The sequence below is a fragment of the Silene latifolia genome, chromosome 10 (genome assembly GCF_048544455.1).
Source record: "Silene latifolia isolate original U9 population chromosome 10, ASM4854445v1, whole genome shotgun sequence".
Taxonomy (NCBI): Eukaryota; Viridiplantae; Streptophyta; class Magnoliopsida; order Caryophyllales; family Caryophyllaceae; genus Silene; species Silene latifolia.
In genome coordinates this window covers 11,755,979-11,773,021 of record NC_133535.1, presented here as the reverse complement: position 1 = coordinate 11,773,021, position 17,043 = coordinate 11,755,979, and the positions used below count along the sequence as shown (strand labels likewise).

Genomic DNA, 17,043 nt, shown 5'->3' with positions numbered 1-17,043 from the left:
AAAATTGAATTAGATAGGGGAAATGAAGAGGGTGGTTTATTAGGATTGGTTGGAGGAAATGAAGAAGGGGTTAATTTAATGAAAAATTATTTTTAGGTAAAGGATTAAAGAGAAAAAGTAAGGTCTTCATTACGTTTTCCGTTAGTTTTGACGGAAATCTGACTTTTTTTTAACTAAGCAATTAAGATTTGGCACTCTCGACAAGTCAACATAAAATTTTAGGTACCTTTGGGCAAAAAGTAAAAAGTTAGGTACCTTGGTGCCAATGAGGGTAAATGTTAGGCACTCCCTGACCAAAAACCCTTTGATAAACAATCAAATATTTGTGTGTACATCAAACGTTTTATTAATTTGATTCAAAATCTTCAATTGTGGAGTATTTTTTTATTTTTTTTAGTTTCATTTTAATTTCAACTCCGTAGAGGGTTTAGATCGGAGTTGTTGTCTGACCGACTTTGGGGTTAATAATTGTAAAAACTATAGTTACTTGTTTCACCTGCATTCAGGCTGCCTCAGCCCTCAAGTATATACCAAGGAAGTCGTAATCTCGTATATAAACAACAGCCGTTAAAAAAAAAAAAACAGAGAGGTCCTTCAAGTCTCAATAGTCGAATAAGAAGAGCCAAGAGCGGAACTAATATAGCAGCCTTTGTATTAGTGAAGAATGAAGGTTATCTTGGATATACATCATGAGATCATCTATTCAGGCAATTCAAGCCTATGGCTCTATACAAATTCTGGCATGAATAATTAATTAATGTCTTCATAAAATATGGATAATCAATCTTCAATAATGGGGGTCAAGAACTGCATCTCCTGCAATTCGCGAGCATTACACCATATTATATTCTGCTTCTTAAAATTCAATTGACAAGTAAGGCAGGGTCATAATAATCTTACCATGCATTCTCTTTACAAATCTTTCGAACTCTGTGAGATTTTGTCGTTCTGTGAGTTGAGGACTAAGCCTCTGGTACGCAAATGAGAGCAAATGTCGTCTATCAGGGTCATGGTTAGGCTTTGCGTTTTCTAGTAGTTTGTTATATCCTTCTCTATGATGGCAGGGAAGAGAATTCTCACTGGCAACTGGAAGTGAAAAATCCCATGCAGCATTTAGCACCTACATGAAAGAACACAGGAATATTAATCCCGACAATTACCATTTCACACTTCTATATATAATGAACAATGATACGGTTTCATAATAAGATTCTCATGTGATCGAGCTATATGATAGGTAAGTTACTACTTTATGAGGAGTTTTTATCGGGTTTGTAGGTAAATCAGTGGAGTTACTTCTACTTGAATGGGTTGGTCCCTCGTTATATCTATATGAGACCGCTACATGGAAGACCAACTGATAACAATTTTCCACATACCCCTGGGGTTTTAGATCAATAAGTGGTGGATCTAGCTTAACTAGCGATCTTTAGATCGACAACTGATAATTGGTAGTGGGTTTATCTAGCTTAACTAGAGGTCTCGAGCAGTAAGGGACAAAGTCTTGAGCTCAATTCTGTAAGAATGGAGAGTTGAAACTCACAACGGAGAGTTTTGTCATCCTTGTGGTCCTACCCAGTTCAATCCGTACTAAAGAGGGTTCTCCAGACCAAAAAATACAAAACAAATATACATTTTTCGGGAATAGAGTGCCGACGGAAAAAGCTGCAAAGCAACAATAAAAATCGTTTCTTACTTGCCAAGCAACCCCTCCCGGGTCTGCTAGTGCCTCAGCATAATCTCCAAGGTCTCCTAACATGCCAACATCTGAGGTATTGAACTCCAAAGCCACTCCATGCTTCTTTAACATGGACATTACTGCAGCATAGCCATCACGGTTGCATGGGTTGTAAAAGCCTGCAGTCAGCTCAGCTGCATGACTAGCAGTTTTATACCACCAATGTATTCCTGGTACCTGCTCGGAATTGATTTGGGTGAAATATTAGGCTCTCAGTAGTTCAAAACAACAGAAGCTTCACAAACATGGTTTTGCGAGAAAAGCATTGATTTCTATTTCTTGGCTATTTGTGAGTTGTGATTTGACATTGAGCACAATGTACCTAATTACAAGTTATCCTACTCCAATCACTACTAGGGGTATTTATAGGAGAGACACTCGATATTAATACCAATATTAATTTGCTTATTAATTGATACATAAGCTACAGTTCTGTCATGAATACGAGATTCAAAAACAGTCAGCTAAAACAGATGTTTAAGTAACACAACAAAAATAGGTTTCCGCGTTAGGGGTGATGGCCGTGCAACTAGGGATGCCAATGAGCCAGATCAGGACGGGATCCAGTTGCATCTTGTCGGAATCCCTCGGACCTAGATTCATAAGGCGCAGTGTCGATCCAGATTTGACCCTGATCCACAAGTCGAAAAGTTCAAGTATCTGGATCTGGATCCATAAGCATCGACTTAATAGGCTTGAATTTGTGAAATTTTGCTAACTTGGGCAGATCTGAATCTCAAAGATAAGATCTAAATCCATTTCCCTGTGAATTGATCTCGATCTGAGCCAAATCCATTGGGTTTAAAGTTTCAAGATTTGCATGCACTCTGTCAGTATCAAGTCCAATCGATGGGATAGCAGCAGGGATCAATTGAAATCCCTGTGTGCAAAACCTAGTTATATTTTTTCTTTAGAATTTCAACTGGGGAAAAAAACACTAGGAAATTGAGTGCAGGCACAGACTAATAGGTGGCGTGGAAGATATTCTAATTAAGCTAGATGAAGTCGCACACACGGTCTACTTAATTTTTCTCAATGAATACAATAAAAGCTATAGTTGGTCAGCTCACCTTTGCAGCAATACAAGTTCCGTCGAAAGCTAGCTTGGCCAGGGAAAGTATCAGGTCACCATGGTCAACTAAGACACGAGAATACCAGTTAAGAAAGAACCTGCCGTAATAGCCATCATAGTCACCTCCATCACAGAAAAATCCCGTCTCATTTGGTCGTGAGTTGTAGAAACCTGCATTAGTTGGTGGTTTACCCCAAAATGAGTGCCCTCTGGCCTCTGCTGCCTTTTGTAAGCTTTTCAATAGATACTGATCATAACACTGCCAAGCAGGACATAGGATCGTTGACTTTTATACAAATACACACACATGATGCATCTAAAGAGTCACATTGCAGAGGGAGCAGCAGAAAACCGACTCTTGACAAACAAAATGAATGATAAACAACATTACCTCAATTGATCCTGCAAAAGGCAGGATGGGGGTCAGATGTACAAAGTCATTCCTCGTGTAACAACACAAAAAGGCTGTTTTGGTTGACTCAATATAAAAATTGGATCAAGAATCTCACTGAATGACTGCCACTTCACAATAAAAAGAGTGCAATTGGTAAAGTGAGTCATTTGCTTTATTTCATATAATCTAGAACCAAAAAATGGTGACCTTTCCCACTCTTCGAAATATAGGAGAGAGAATTGATGGGGTGATGAGCACAAGAAAAAAGCTGGAGAAGTAAATTCCATCACCCTTTTCAGTAACTCGACAGTCGACACCTCCAAAACACCCCCTCTCCAAGCAGGAAAACGGAAGTCATACATACACAACCATTCATAAGCAAAACTGCAAAAGTCGGTTTCCAAATGACCCTTGGGCTACAATAGTATGACCACTGCTATTTCATGCATAAAGATGCGTAGTACGGTTAAAAAAGATATTATGATCTATTCATTATATCCAAAATAAAGTATAATGAAACATTTGGTCCCATGAGAGATCTACGGATCAAAATAAATTTTACAAATACCATAAACATTTAAAAACAAAATGCATGCAGAAGCATCAAAAGTCCCAAATATTAAAGGCAAATGGTTAGGAGCGCCTTGCACATATAACTTATCACCCATTTCTCGAATTATTATATGTCAGAGTTAACCAGAAAATCAAAATTCAGCTGAAGAAGCCATGTGAGTGTAAGATTATAAACTTGCACATGATTGAAAGAGTTAAAAGAGAAATACCTGGAATTCTCCAACGCCCGGGTATCTCCAACCATGCTTAACCGGATAAGAAGGGTATCTCAAATCTCCACTAGGGCCAAGTCCGACAACCACCATAGATATGATCCCATCTTCAAAAAACTCATCAAACTCTATCCTGAAGCTCCGCATAAAGTCAAAGTAAACCTACAGTATATTTATACAGGACATAAGACCAATAACCTCCCCAAAAATGACAACAAAAAAGGAGTGAATGTACATCAGATTGTTGGTTATCAGTTCTATTGAACATTGCAGTTTGAATAGTGGTGAGACTTGAGAGAGAACTGTCAACGGAAAGACTAAACACCGGCATATTTAAAACCGGAAGTACGGCTTGGAACAGAGAAGATAACGCCACCACCGTCCAAGTTTATTATGTTGGCAGTTGGCAGGGTAAGGGAAATCTAAATGGGCACAGTTGTTTATAACAAGTCTACACGAGTATAAAGGTCTTTCTTAAAGTCTAACTATCAATTGAGTGCCTGCTGGCGAGATCTATAAACATTAGTAGAAAAGAGTCAAATTTGAATAATTATGGCCAACCACAAAAAAAAAAAAAAAAAAAAAAAAAAAAAAAAAAAATCACCTCAATTGCTGTTCGACCTCTCAGAACCCGTTCCTTGTCAACACCCCATGAGAGGCATTCAGTGTTTCGCCGTCCCTCTTTATCGGTAAAGAATATGTCAGGGTTACTATGACCAATTTCTGCCACCCAAAGGGGCAAGGGAATGCAAACATCATCGAGGAAGTTTCCTCCACATTGATGAAATGACATTACGGCCTGCAAGAAGCAAGCACTATAATAATCAATGTAAACATTGCAAAAATTTAACCTACATGCATATTGTAAAATCACATTTACTGATTCACTCCTTCATTTTCCACTTGTCTGAACATATACTTAAATCATCCAAACTTAAAACTAGCTCTCAACTTAATGTTTTTACATTCTCAAGTAAAACTTCGATGATAACTCGATAAATGGATCCCCTAACAAGAGCGTATTTAACTTCATCAATTGAACAATAGGAAGCATATGAAGAGCGTGACTTAAAACACTAGGAAGCAACTTTGTTCATCGTCTTCCATGACCCAAGTGATGGTGGTTTCCAACCACCAAAGAAGTAGCTGTCACATATTCTTAAAACGGCACTCATGATCCACCTTAGGAGATTATTAGAAAAGAAGTTGCTTCCTAGTGTTTAAGTCACACTTTTACAACCTTTAAGGTTCATTACTTCATTTTGTATCAGCATACAACAGTATCCCGCTGCCTTAAAGGCACATATGGTGGCGTAACGAGGCAGGGGAAGCTCGAGGTATGCAATCTTACCCATGTATTGAAATCACAAAAAACTATTTCTGGACGACTCATAATGAAATTAGGTCGAGGATTGCATAGACCGAAAGCTACTTCACAATTTTAAGCATAAACAAATACTAGTATGTCTCCTATCAGCCTAAGAATACCTGTAACTTCAATTTGAGGTCTCTTACAATCTGAAACAGTCTTTTGTACCCAGTCCAGTTGTATTCCTGCGGTGCATGCGCTTCCACTACCCCCCACCAACAATCAATCATAACACCGTCAACATTGATAGATTTCAAAACCCTAAGCTGCTTCAGCATCCCATCAGGATCACTAAGCTCACATTTCATATTTATGACCCCTAACTGCAACACAAAACAAAAAAATATCATATACTCAAGTCAAAAGTTGAAAACGACCAACATTTCTATAAACTATAGAATATAGATACTCTGTAATCTGTATTATTAATGTTCAGCACAAGCGCACCGAGTCAAGAATGCAATTCCAGATCAATTGGAATCTAAGAATTGCACAATAGTTTTTACAGCAGAAAGATGAGAAATATATCCACTTTCAGTGAAAAACAATATCAGATCAAGTATATAATCAAACTGAAAATAATATATTGGGCAGAGGAACAGAAAAGAAAAACTCACTGGTAACATCACATAAACTGGAATGTATGTAGTCCCAGCAAAGTCATGCTCAATTAGTCTTGAGGGACATGAGGTTGGATCAACAACCTATCATGTTAAACGAAGCAGATTACAGAATTAGCAGCAGAAAAGGAAAAAAGTACTTTTTTACACCAGTGAAGCATCTGCTGCTATAGTTTTTACTTTTTATCACCAGTACTGACACTGGCCCGGAGACACCACAAATGATTATTTGTTGGATTAAGCAATACGCATAAAAACCACATATATTTATTATTATTATTATTCTTTACCTTATTATTCTTATATATACAAGGAAGAAATCAGTAAGCATATATCATCGAGTCAAATTACACACCTCAATCATTTTTTAAGCAGAAAGCATAGTGCTATTTTCTGATATGCAATAATTACAATATTTGATGACTAAAGAAATGGTAAGAGAAGAGAAATATACACCTGTTTGTTATCAGCAGTATTTACAGATGTACTTATAAGAGGATCATTGCCTGACACTTCGACCCTGCTTCCTACTGTAGAGGATATATGCAAATGTTTATTGCAGGATACATCATAAGGCGGTGTGACTGGGACAAAAACACCTTTTCCTTGACATGCATTATATTCCACTGCATTTTGAAAGCCAGTAAAAACTTCATTGAGCGAAGCAGTCTGAGTCTGCTGGGGCAAAACTTGTGGAGACGGAGTAGTTGCTGGTGTTGAATGGTCGCCAGAAACCCTTGAGCCCTAGTTAAATAAAAATTAGTAGTCAATATCTCAGGTATCCACATATTCTGAAGTTATTCGATGTCTGTTACCATAAATTCTGTCACTCAAGACCAGGAATTGCCGATGGCATACATGATCTACCAAGGGAGTAAGCAGATGATGGCCTCTTAACAAACGATTCCATCACTAAAAGCCAGGAATTACATCTTGCCTCATCCTACTGAAAGCTTTATATATTGAGCGAAGTAATGGAATAAGCCACAGTTCGAATTCCATTTTATAACCCACAAAACTTCAGGGTTAGATGCATAACAAACAATCAAAGTGGTAATCCAGGAGACTAGAACACGCAAGATACTAGACCACCAGAGACTAGGCAGACTACATCATTCTAATTATTCTTGTGTGATCTGTTGCATTAAACCATATCTTTAGCAGCCAACTTAGTGAAGGATCGAGTTCAGATAAGTAGCGGCTCATTATCGAAGTTTCGGCTCCCTTGTATTAAGGATTGAGCCTTCCATCAACCCTTTCACCAGAAAAAAAAGGTGAAACTGCATCACAGCGACAAAAGCTGCCAACCCTTTACCTTTAAGTTCTTTTTGCATAAATCACCAGCTCTCCTACATGCATTAACAGTCAAAAACTCTTACCCTTTGTTTCGATGGAGGTATTTAGAAGTAAAGGGAAGGGGGGAGAGGGGAACAATATTCTTTGTTTGGTTAGAAAAAATGAGTTGGAGGGCATCGAGGAGGGACAACAGGTCCCTTCATTGCCAGCCCTACAAGGCAAAATAAAATTCTTCTAAAATAGGAAATACTTGGAAGGAAAATGGCCGTGCTACATCACCCCTCCCTCCGTCTTTTTGTATCGTAACAAAGAGTTAACTTGGATGCATTTTTAACACAAGTCTCAACCATCACCATAGAAAGGTGAGCAGTGAGCTCGCAAAAGTTAGAACCTTTAGTACCTGAGATTGTGAAGGATAAGTAGTACCATCAGGAAGCACAACCCAACCAGCTTCCCTTGCTAAAGCTGCTATTACATCATTTATATCAGCTCTGACCCTAAGATTGTAATTTCCATGGCGACGTAGCCCAGTGAGGATTTTTGCTGTAATGGCTCTCCTGTGCCGCTCTCGCAGCTTTGTTCTCTCTTTCTCCTCTAAAGGTCTAGGCCTTTTAGCACCTCCTCCCTGGCTAGAAGACTGTTCTTGAGATGGGGATTGATAATGAAACTGATTGTTGCTGCTCTCAATGCCTCCATCCATATTGACCATCATAGAAGCTGAAATGCACTTCCCATCTTCATCATCTTGTTCTACCTTCTCATCCATTTCCATCTCTTCCTCCTCATCGTCTTCAATAGTTCCAATCAGTTTCTGCATATCTTCCATATTCATCTCCTAATGACACTACAAACAAGTGGAGACCAATTCATTTGCAACAAGGATTACTTAGATAGTTTGATAGAACCACCCATCACAAATACGAACTGCAGCATTCTTTTGAGCAGCATTGCCTTACTTGCTGATAATATTTCGATTACCCGATCAAAAACCAGGGAGAAAAAACACAACTCCTTGCATTACCTAAAAATGATTACAATCAAATTGTTTCAGTCGGCATTTTAACATTGCAATGACTTCATTTATCAAGTTTCAGAAGTTCACTTTAAAGAAAACTTGGACAAGAATTACAACTTGACAATGATTTTAAGAAACGCCATCATATGAATTTACTGACAAGAAGCTAATCTTACAATACAAGTGAATCAAGTAGAATGCTGATACAAAATATTAAGAAACACGGCATACACTATCATATGAATACAAGCGAACCAACAAGTGATTCACAGAGAGCCCGAGAGTTGAGTTAATCCAATGACACAGCTTAACAGAATGACAGCAAACATTTAGTACACAACATACACAAACTCATTGTCATTACCCACACTGCCTATTCAGAGGCTCCTGCGCTTTACTTAGTCTCAAAATGGTTTCACGTGTAAAACCATCAACCAATCACATTTACACCCTACAACAAATAATGGTACTCCGTACTAATTTACTCTTTATCATGATATCTAGATAAAATAATTATATCGGCCGTTTGACAGTAACATTTTTATAAAACCGCACTGTACAAGCATTTCTGCATGCGCTTTGGGTAAGTGAGTTGGGGACCCTAAGTTAAAACATCAATCATTCAATCTTACCAATCAATAACACCATAACAAGACCATAAAAATTAATTGATACTCCCTCCTATTCTCTAAGATCTTCCACATTTCCTAAAATGTCAAATTCACGAAGATCTTTCACTTTCTTTATTTGTCTATTATTTGTGGTTATAATAACTTATGACCCCATATTCTCTCTCTTACTTTCATTTACATCCACATAATACCATACCACTAAATTCTACCCAAAAACAAATGTGGAAGAACTTAGTGAATAGGAGGGAGTATGTTTTTTCTTGGGTAATTACAATACCGATAATTTATACCGTCCCTAAACATTGTACAGTATCTTACAATATCGTTTTACAATAACTTACTGTAAAACCACTAGTTATCTTGGTAACTAGTTTTACGAGGCTACTCAAGTAAATTAGAAGGCGGATTTCCAACAAATTTATGTAAAAGTGTAAAACTGTCTTACACAAGTTTTTGCATACTAAGAAAACTTCTGAGCAAGAGTCAGCTCAAATGGTAAAAACTCTTTTATCCCAAGTTAGATGTCGGTTCTCACCCCGACATAGTGCGATCATTTGAACCAAAAACAAGTTTTTGCGTACTCTACCATCTAAGATCAGTAAAACGTAAATAAAATTGACAAATTTATAAACCGGCCAAAAATCAATAAAATTCACAGATGTAACAAAATACGAAATTCATAAACAGATAAAGTGATTACTGATTACACCATAATCTAAAACCCTAGAATTTATTACTTTTTGAAAGTGAAGGAGAGAGACGATAAGTTAATTGACATACAGCGCAATCGACGGCGGCGATATCCGCAAATTCCGGCGATTATTCCGGCGGAGGAGAGAGATAGAGTAGAAAATTGGGGGTGAAACGTGCGAGCATGTGAAGGATGGGGTTTTCACGCGTGTGGAGAGTTAAAGCGTGCCAACCAAAAGGCATCCTCACGCACGCTTAGAGGTGACCATCAGGTCAGTCGAGTTGGATTTGAGTCGGACATATCAGGTCGGGTTATGTCGGGCTTGGGTCGTTTCGGGCCAACCTACACTTTCGGGGCGAGTTGTTTTCGGGGTCAGATGATGTACCAGGACGGGTCGGGTTTGGGTAAGGTCATTATCGGGTCTAGCGATTTTATCAAATTACTTTAATATTTAACCATTAAAATTGTATTTCGATTTTCGACCATTATTTGTTTTAATTACTTCATTATTAAGTCAAAGATATCAAATCCTCTATTTACTAAACAAATAGGCGAATCTAGGAATTTTCCCTCTCAAATTTTTCTAACTATATATTGGGCCTTAACATATTTGGTAGTTATTCTTAAGTATTGGGCTTAACATTTTTGTTTATTCTATAATCTATACAAATGTTTGTTTACTTTATATAATTCTTAGGGTTTTTCTATGATATACCCTCCAGTTTTCTCATTTTCTACCATATACCCCTTCAGTTCTATAAATCTCCTCTTATACCCCTAAACTTAACTACTTACTCTAAACCGTGGACAAACTACAATTTAACGTTAAGAGCTCTGTTAAGTGTCTTGGTGGATTGCTGACATGGCTGTTTTGCGTCCTAAAATACATAACACTGCTTTTCCCTCCATTTTCCCAAAAGTTTCCCTCCATTTGCAGCATTAACACTCCAACCTTTCCTCTTAACCATCTTTCCTTTCTTTTATCCTTTTTTTCTATCTTTGTTCCCCCCTCTCCATTCTCCCTTCATATCATGTCTTCATCCTCATGGTTGAGAAGCAACCCAATTGAAAAACTTAATTTTAGAAATCAACCTTGTAATAGATGTGGAAAAATGCGATCAGTAAGATATCCGGGTCGATAAACAACCCAAGGAAAGCTTACTTCAAATGTGAAGAGTGCAAACACTTTGTTATGTGGTTAACAAAATATCACATGACGATAACGAAGTCGTTAAATATGAGATATGAAAATGAAGAAGATGATGTATCAAGTGGAGAGGAAATAAAGTATCAAATGCAGATTTTGAAAGAACAATTTCTCAATATGAAAAAGCAGCAAGTAGATTGATTATTCTAATTAAGTTGTTATTAGTTGTGATTATATTTGTTGTTATTTTATTAGTTGTTATTGTGAAATTTTAGATCAAATTAATGATGGATATATTATGAGTGAATGTGCAGCAACTAATAAAAGTTTCAGCAAACTAGCTTTCAGTCAGAATATATTAAAGCATAGAGTTCATCTATCCTTACATTGAGTCACAAAAGATTAAAACATAAACCAATTTTGTTTTGATTACAAAAAGTGATACCCCATAAAACACAATTTGGTTTCATAACAAAAATTTCTCCCAATTGTTTTAATAAGAAACTAGTTTTGTGACCCGTGAGAATCACGGGTTTGATTGTTTTTGTTATTTTATTTTTGCGGTGTCGTTCATGAATGCGTTATTCGGCTTGTTTGTCTTCTTGCTTATTATCTTGAAGATATGTTGGTAGGATACCTAAGCAAGGCAATAAAGAGGGTCCTGTCACAGTTCATGAGGGTAAATATATTATAGCACCAAAATCCATGAATCCCTCATTTTAAAGAACATACGAATGTCCATTATCTGATTTTGAAGGCTGTTATTGCATATAAATTAAATCGGAAATTGTATTGTCTTGTGTTTCATTAGAGCACTTTAAACAACTTATTCTCAAAGCCTATAAGCAAAGTCAACACAAATTATGGAAAAACGTAAAATTGCATTCAAACAGTGGAATATTAACTTTGCAAACTACTCTTATTTTGCTACGGTCCTCATTGTCTTTGTCCTTTTACTGATTGTTGTCTTGTTGTGTTAATTACTGTCGGTCCCCTTTCTGTTTTTATTCCCTGCTTTTTTTTACGGTGTTTAGATTGTCCCTGGATTTAGAGGGCGCTTCGTTTTGTCACGGTGGTTATTCAGTTCACTCAACATTGACGGCTTTTGGTATTCTAGTACTTGATATATTGTTTTTAGTGTTGTTTTGGTGCGTTCGAAGAACCTTGGTTCTATTTTTATCCGACAAAGAAACAAAATGTTGGACACTTGGACATCTAATTATATTCCTTATTACCTAACGTATTCTAATGAAAAAAAAAATGTAAAATAAAGTAAATATGTAAAATACATAAATGAATGGATGGTAATGCTATTTTATAACTGAATTTTACATATTGCCTTTAGTCAATTAGAGACGATATGAATAATGCGCAGAAAGCGCTATGTTAAAATACAACTTATGTTTATCTTACTAATTAGGCTAAAATTACAAGTTTGTTTTCTTAAATGCAATGAAGTTTGTTAAACTTTTAACAAATAATACATTTACAATTCTTGTCGATTCGTCGGTCTTGCAACATCGTCCTTGTAAATTCAATTGATTTCCAACGTATTGGGAAAAATATTATTGAAATGATTTTTGTATAACGAAAGACCTAAGTGATATACTTAAAACTATTAGCAAGGAGTTGATGACATGTGACTTATACAAAAAAAAATTTAGATTAAATACGCATTCAATAATTTTAAAAATAAATTTTATGTGAGCAATTTTTGAGAGGATACACGAGAAAATGTATTTGTTAAACAATGGACATCATTCTAGTTTCATTTCTATATCTCTTGTCAATTAGAGTCATCTCTATATCTTTTGTTGTTGGTGGACTTTTATGTGAGGAGCTTTAACGCCTATCCCAATGAATTTCAAAGAAATAAGGATACACAATTTGTATTATTATACTTCTTCCATTTTTTTAATTAGCACCTCATTTGCTTGTGTGCAATAATTAAGATTAAGAAAAGATAAAAACCAATTGAAAATAAAAGGAAAAAGTTTGCAATTGGTGGAGTAATGTGAGAATTTTACCCTTAAACGATGACATTATTTTGTAATTTAAAAAAAAACGTTATAAGAAACATTTGGTAAAAAGTACGTCCCAAAGTAGAAATTAAAGAAAAAGGGTGATAATATAAAAATGGACCCAAAAAAAAGAGAAGTGGGGTGATAATTAAAAAATATCCGCAACAATTGATTATGAGAAAACAAAAATATATACAAACAAAAAAAGTAAACATTTCTCGAAGAAATATTGAGAGTGCTAGAAGAAAATATTTGATGGAAAACAAAAAAAATGATTTAAAGGTTTGAAAGCATTAAAAATGGAACAATGGATTGGAGAATGATCATCGGATTTCAATCAAAAACCATGCAAAATATTTACCTTGATCCGCATTAAAAGATCCGATTTATATCCTTGGAGCATATAACTTCAACATTTCCATTAAGACATTTGATTTATAATCTGTTTGTCGACTAAGATATTTGATTTATAACCTGATTGACAAAATACAAGTTGAAGAGTACACATAAAACTAATAAAGTGCACGACAGGGTATAAGACAATTTAGTACAATTTACAAAATTTATCAATTAATATTCCAAGTGTTGGAATATATAATGTAACATGTCACCAATAATTAGAGATTCATACTACAATTTGATATTGCGCATACATCATAATAATAATAATAATAAAAAAAGGAAAACTTAATGAAAATGAAAAATATATTCAAGTCAAAAGATAATTGCAAAGAAGTTTCATAACCATTATTTCCAGATTTCATGCAAAGTTTTTGATATGTGAGTATGTCATCCTCCTGCAATTTTAATACAAACACAAAAATAATAATTAAATAAGATTCTAAGTATTAATTAATTCAAAACATAATAAGAATAAAAAAGTTAAATAATTCAATTGGTTATATATGCATACTTTACCTACCAACTTTTTGGATAAAAATGAAAAATAGGATTGTTGTAATATTTATATAAGGAAATTTTTGTAATTAATTATCTAATTAATTTCAATAAAGTATAATAATTGTGAGGAAAAACCAAAAGACCATCCATTAAATAAAAGAAAAAATAAAGTTAAATGAATAGGTAAATTAATACTAAATTTATGAGAGAAAAATAAAGAGTTTGTATTAATTTGTTTTTTGTGTTTATCACTAATATTTTTTATTTTGTTTGTATTTTATAAGCATGTAACACATGGTATTTAGAGATTACTTTTAGTTAGATAATTACTTACTTTTAGTTAGATAATTAAGTAATTAATATAATTGAATTATTATTAACCAATAGAAAAACTACACGTGGATTAAAATTAAATGCTTTAAGTAGGCTTTTAACTATATTGTATAGATAAAATGCAAAGAAAAATAACATAAAATGTGGCACTTAAAATTGCTTAACATGACACACGTCAAATAATAAACTACTCATCTTGCCTTTTTATTATATTGTATAGATACTAATAGTTAAGTCATTTATCATACTAAATTTTGAAAAAACAATTAATTTGGAATGAATTTTAAAGGATAATTAAACAGTAAAAGTGGAATGGAGAAGGTCTCATTTAAATTATCCTTTACGTGATATAATTTAATGAACTAAATACATGGTATTACTACTCTTTTAAAATTCTATTATTAGTGTTTAATTTACTTATGTATTTACAGAATTTGTTTGTAAACTATTTAAATTAAATAAATATTTTCTTTTCCATATATTTTATATTTTCCAAAACCTTATCCTTTACTTGAAATAATTTCATGAACTAAATACATGGTATTACTACCCTTTTAAAATTCTATTATTAGTGTTTAATTTCATTTAAGTATTTACAGAATTTGTTTGTAAATTACTTAAATTAAATAAATATTTTCTTTTCCATATATTTTATATTTTCCTAAAAAAATATTCTATATGATATTTAATACAAATTTGTTGATTAATTAGTTCTGTAAAATATCTTCTATATACAACAAAGTTATAATAACAACAATAGTGAATTCTTTCAAAAAAAAAGTAGTGAATTAGTGACAAATCCGACAATTCAATTTTTTTTTGTTTTCAACTTCATTTATTCTTCTTCATTCTTAATTTCTTATGTATTCAGTTTTTTTATTTCGAATACATATAATACTAATCCATATGAAATTTCTTGAAATTATTAACTTATAGTTAATGCGTATTTTCTTATTGTAGTTTTTTTTTTGAGTTAATTAAGTTTAAAGCTAATGGAATATGGATGGATTTTTAAAGAAAATAAGTGAATTAAATTAATGTAATATAATAATAAATTGATAATCCATGTCATATTAGTTTGCCAAGTCACATTGTTATTGTGTACGTGGCTTTTTTTCATCCCATGTGGCATTATCTACGTGGCATTTTTAGGCTAACTTTTTAATAATATTTTATAGATAGCTAATTTCAGAATGCAACAAGTACTGGATTCTTCAAGCTTGAACTTGGACATGCTTCCTCTTTCTACCTCTGCTTGAACTTGCTTGAGAGTCTTCATTTGCAATTTGCAGCTCCTGCATTTGGCTATTGGCAGTGATTTCTCTTTCAAGCTCCTCTAGTGATTTGAAGGATGTGAACTCAGATGTCAATCCCAAACCCTTTTTGCTCCTACTCTTTGTAACCTTCCCTTGTATTTCATTTCTTTCCCTAGCCGTGTAACCCCCCTTACATGTTTTGGAATTATGACCAAAACATTTACATTTCTTGCACTTAACTGTCATGGACCTCTTTCCTTTCCTCTGCTTCCCTGCTCTCTTCTTCTATTCCTTGATGGCCTACCTCTTGATCTTCGAAGGGTTGGAGGTTCCAAATATGGGACATCAAATGATGGCCATTGCTCCACATCAGGCATATAGTTTATTGACAAACCATAAGCTGATTTGTACCTTCTAACAGAGAACCAATCACTTACATAATCAGCAGGCTCCTTCTTAGCATACAAAATAGCTCTAACGGCATGCTTACATGGTATTCCAGTAATTTCCCATTGCCCACAAGCACAAGTTCTATTGCGAAGTGAAACTGATAAACGAGACCTACCATCATGCACTTCAAATCCAATACCTTTACCATATGGATAGGCATGACATGTTCTTGATTCTTTTTGTAGAACTATAAGCCTCTTGTGAATGTTTGGACATATACCATCATCTAACCATGAATCTGCAATCTGTTGTCTTGTGGCGTGCCTCACCATTGCTATTCTTCGAATGCCTGTAATATATACACACATTATTATCTATATTTAAATAATGTTCATAACATATATCGATTTAACAAGTGAAAACAATATAATAAAGGGGCATACCTTCTAAAAGGCTTAAGACGGGATTACATCTGTGAACTCCTAACGTGCTATTAAAACTTTCAACAAAATTGGAAGTATTTTCATCACTGCATATATTTGGATCAAATTTATGTTTTGTCCAACACTCTTTAGGGCCTAGGTCAAGAAATCACCTAGCACACCCATTGCCTCCAGTCCTCACAACCATTTCTAATGCCTTCTTAAAGGCCCAATCTGAGTAAGAGTTAACTACTCTCCAAAAAATTGAATGCATCAATAAACCAGGATACTCAGCCTTGAAGTTTTTACAAAGATGCCTTGCACAAAATCTTCGAAAGGCTTCCGGCCAAACTACATCTAGTGCTGGTTCAATCCCCTGTCATTAAGGGCATATATTAGTATTGGGCCTAACATTTTTACTCATTCTATAATCTATACAAATGTTTGCCTACTTTATATAATTCTTATTTGTTAATATTTGTACAAAAATATATTTTACCAAAGTATTTTACACTGTTATATAGTCATATCTCAAAAATTTCGTGCTTTAGCACGGGATCTATAATAGTTAAGCACTAAATCGCTTACAATTTGATAATATTAAGCTAAGTAATTATCAGGTCATCAATTTAATCGGGTTAATACCGGGGTCGGGTTCATATCGGATCGGGTCGGGTCCGGGTCACTGATTATCGGGTCGTGTCGGGTTATGGGTCGTCACTAGGTCGGGTTGGTTTTAGTTTGCAATATTCCCGAGTCCTATATGGTCGAGTTTGCTCGAGTTCGGGTCAGGTCAGACTTGCTAGCTCTAGTCACGCGTCTGTCACAAAATTTTGATCTAAACTGACCCAAAACAACTTGACTCAACCCGAAATAACCTAATAATTGTTGATCCAAAAATGACCTAACGTGAAGTGACCAGGCTAGAACCAATACCTGAATAATTGTTGAATTGCTTCCGT

General features: G+C 34.7%; 1 protein-coding gene across 2 annotated transcripts; it reads right to left on the bottom strand.

Moving 5' to 3' along the window:
• Window positions 1-630: 630 nt before the first annotated feature.
• Window positions 631-9,862, bottom strand: LOC141605119 (beta-amylase 7). 2 transcript variants are annotated; one of them, XM_074423775.1, is made up of 11 exons: window positions 9,659-9,862; window positions 7,675-8,295; window positions 6,435-6,722; window positions 5,976-6,062; window positions 5,478-5,681; window positions 4,594-4,788; window positions 3,987-4,151; window positions 2,809-3,069; window positions 1,697-1,915; window positions 901-1,120; window positions 631-816 (listed from the first exon to the last, which is right to left on the bottom strand). In XM_074423775.1, the coding sequence occupies exons 2-11, from the start codon at window positions 8,104-8,106 to the stop codon at window positions 788-790; spliced, it is 2,100 nt and encodes a 699-aa protein (XP_074279876.1). In that variant the 5' UTR covers window positions 8,107-8,295; window positions 9,659-9,862; the 3' UTR covers window positions 631-787. The 2 variants fall into 2 exon arrangements, with proteins under 2 accessions (XP_074279876.1, XP_074279875.1); XM_074423774.1 differs by having other exon boundaries at window positions 9,702-9,862.
• Between the last annotated feature and the right edge of the window lie 7,181 nt (window positions 9,863-17,043).

What these genes read in the sequence shown, in the direction of transcription:
- LOC141605119 (XM_074423775.1), bottom strand. Translation starts at nt 8,106, where the DNA reads ATGAATATGGAAGATATGCAGAAACTGATTGGAACTATTGAAGACGAT. An exon ending in ATACTGCTGATAACAAACAG is followed by an intron (nt 6,063 to 6,434) that starts GTGTATATTTCT and finishes TTAACATGATAG; the next exon opens with GTTGTTGATCCAACCTCATG. An exon ending in ATTTGTAAAGAGAATGCATG is followed by an intron (nt 817 to 900) that starts GTAAGATTATTA and finishes CGCGAATTGCAG; the next exon opens with GAGATGCAGTTCTTGACCCC.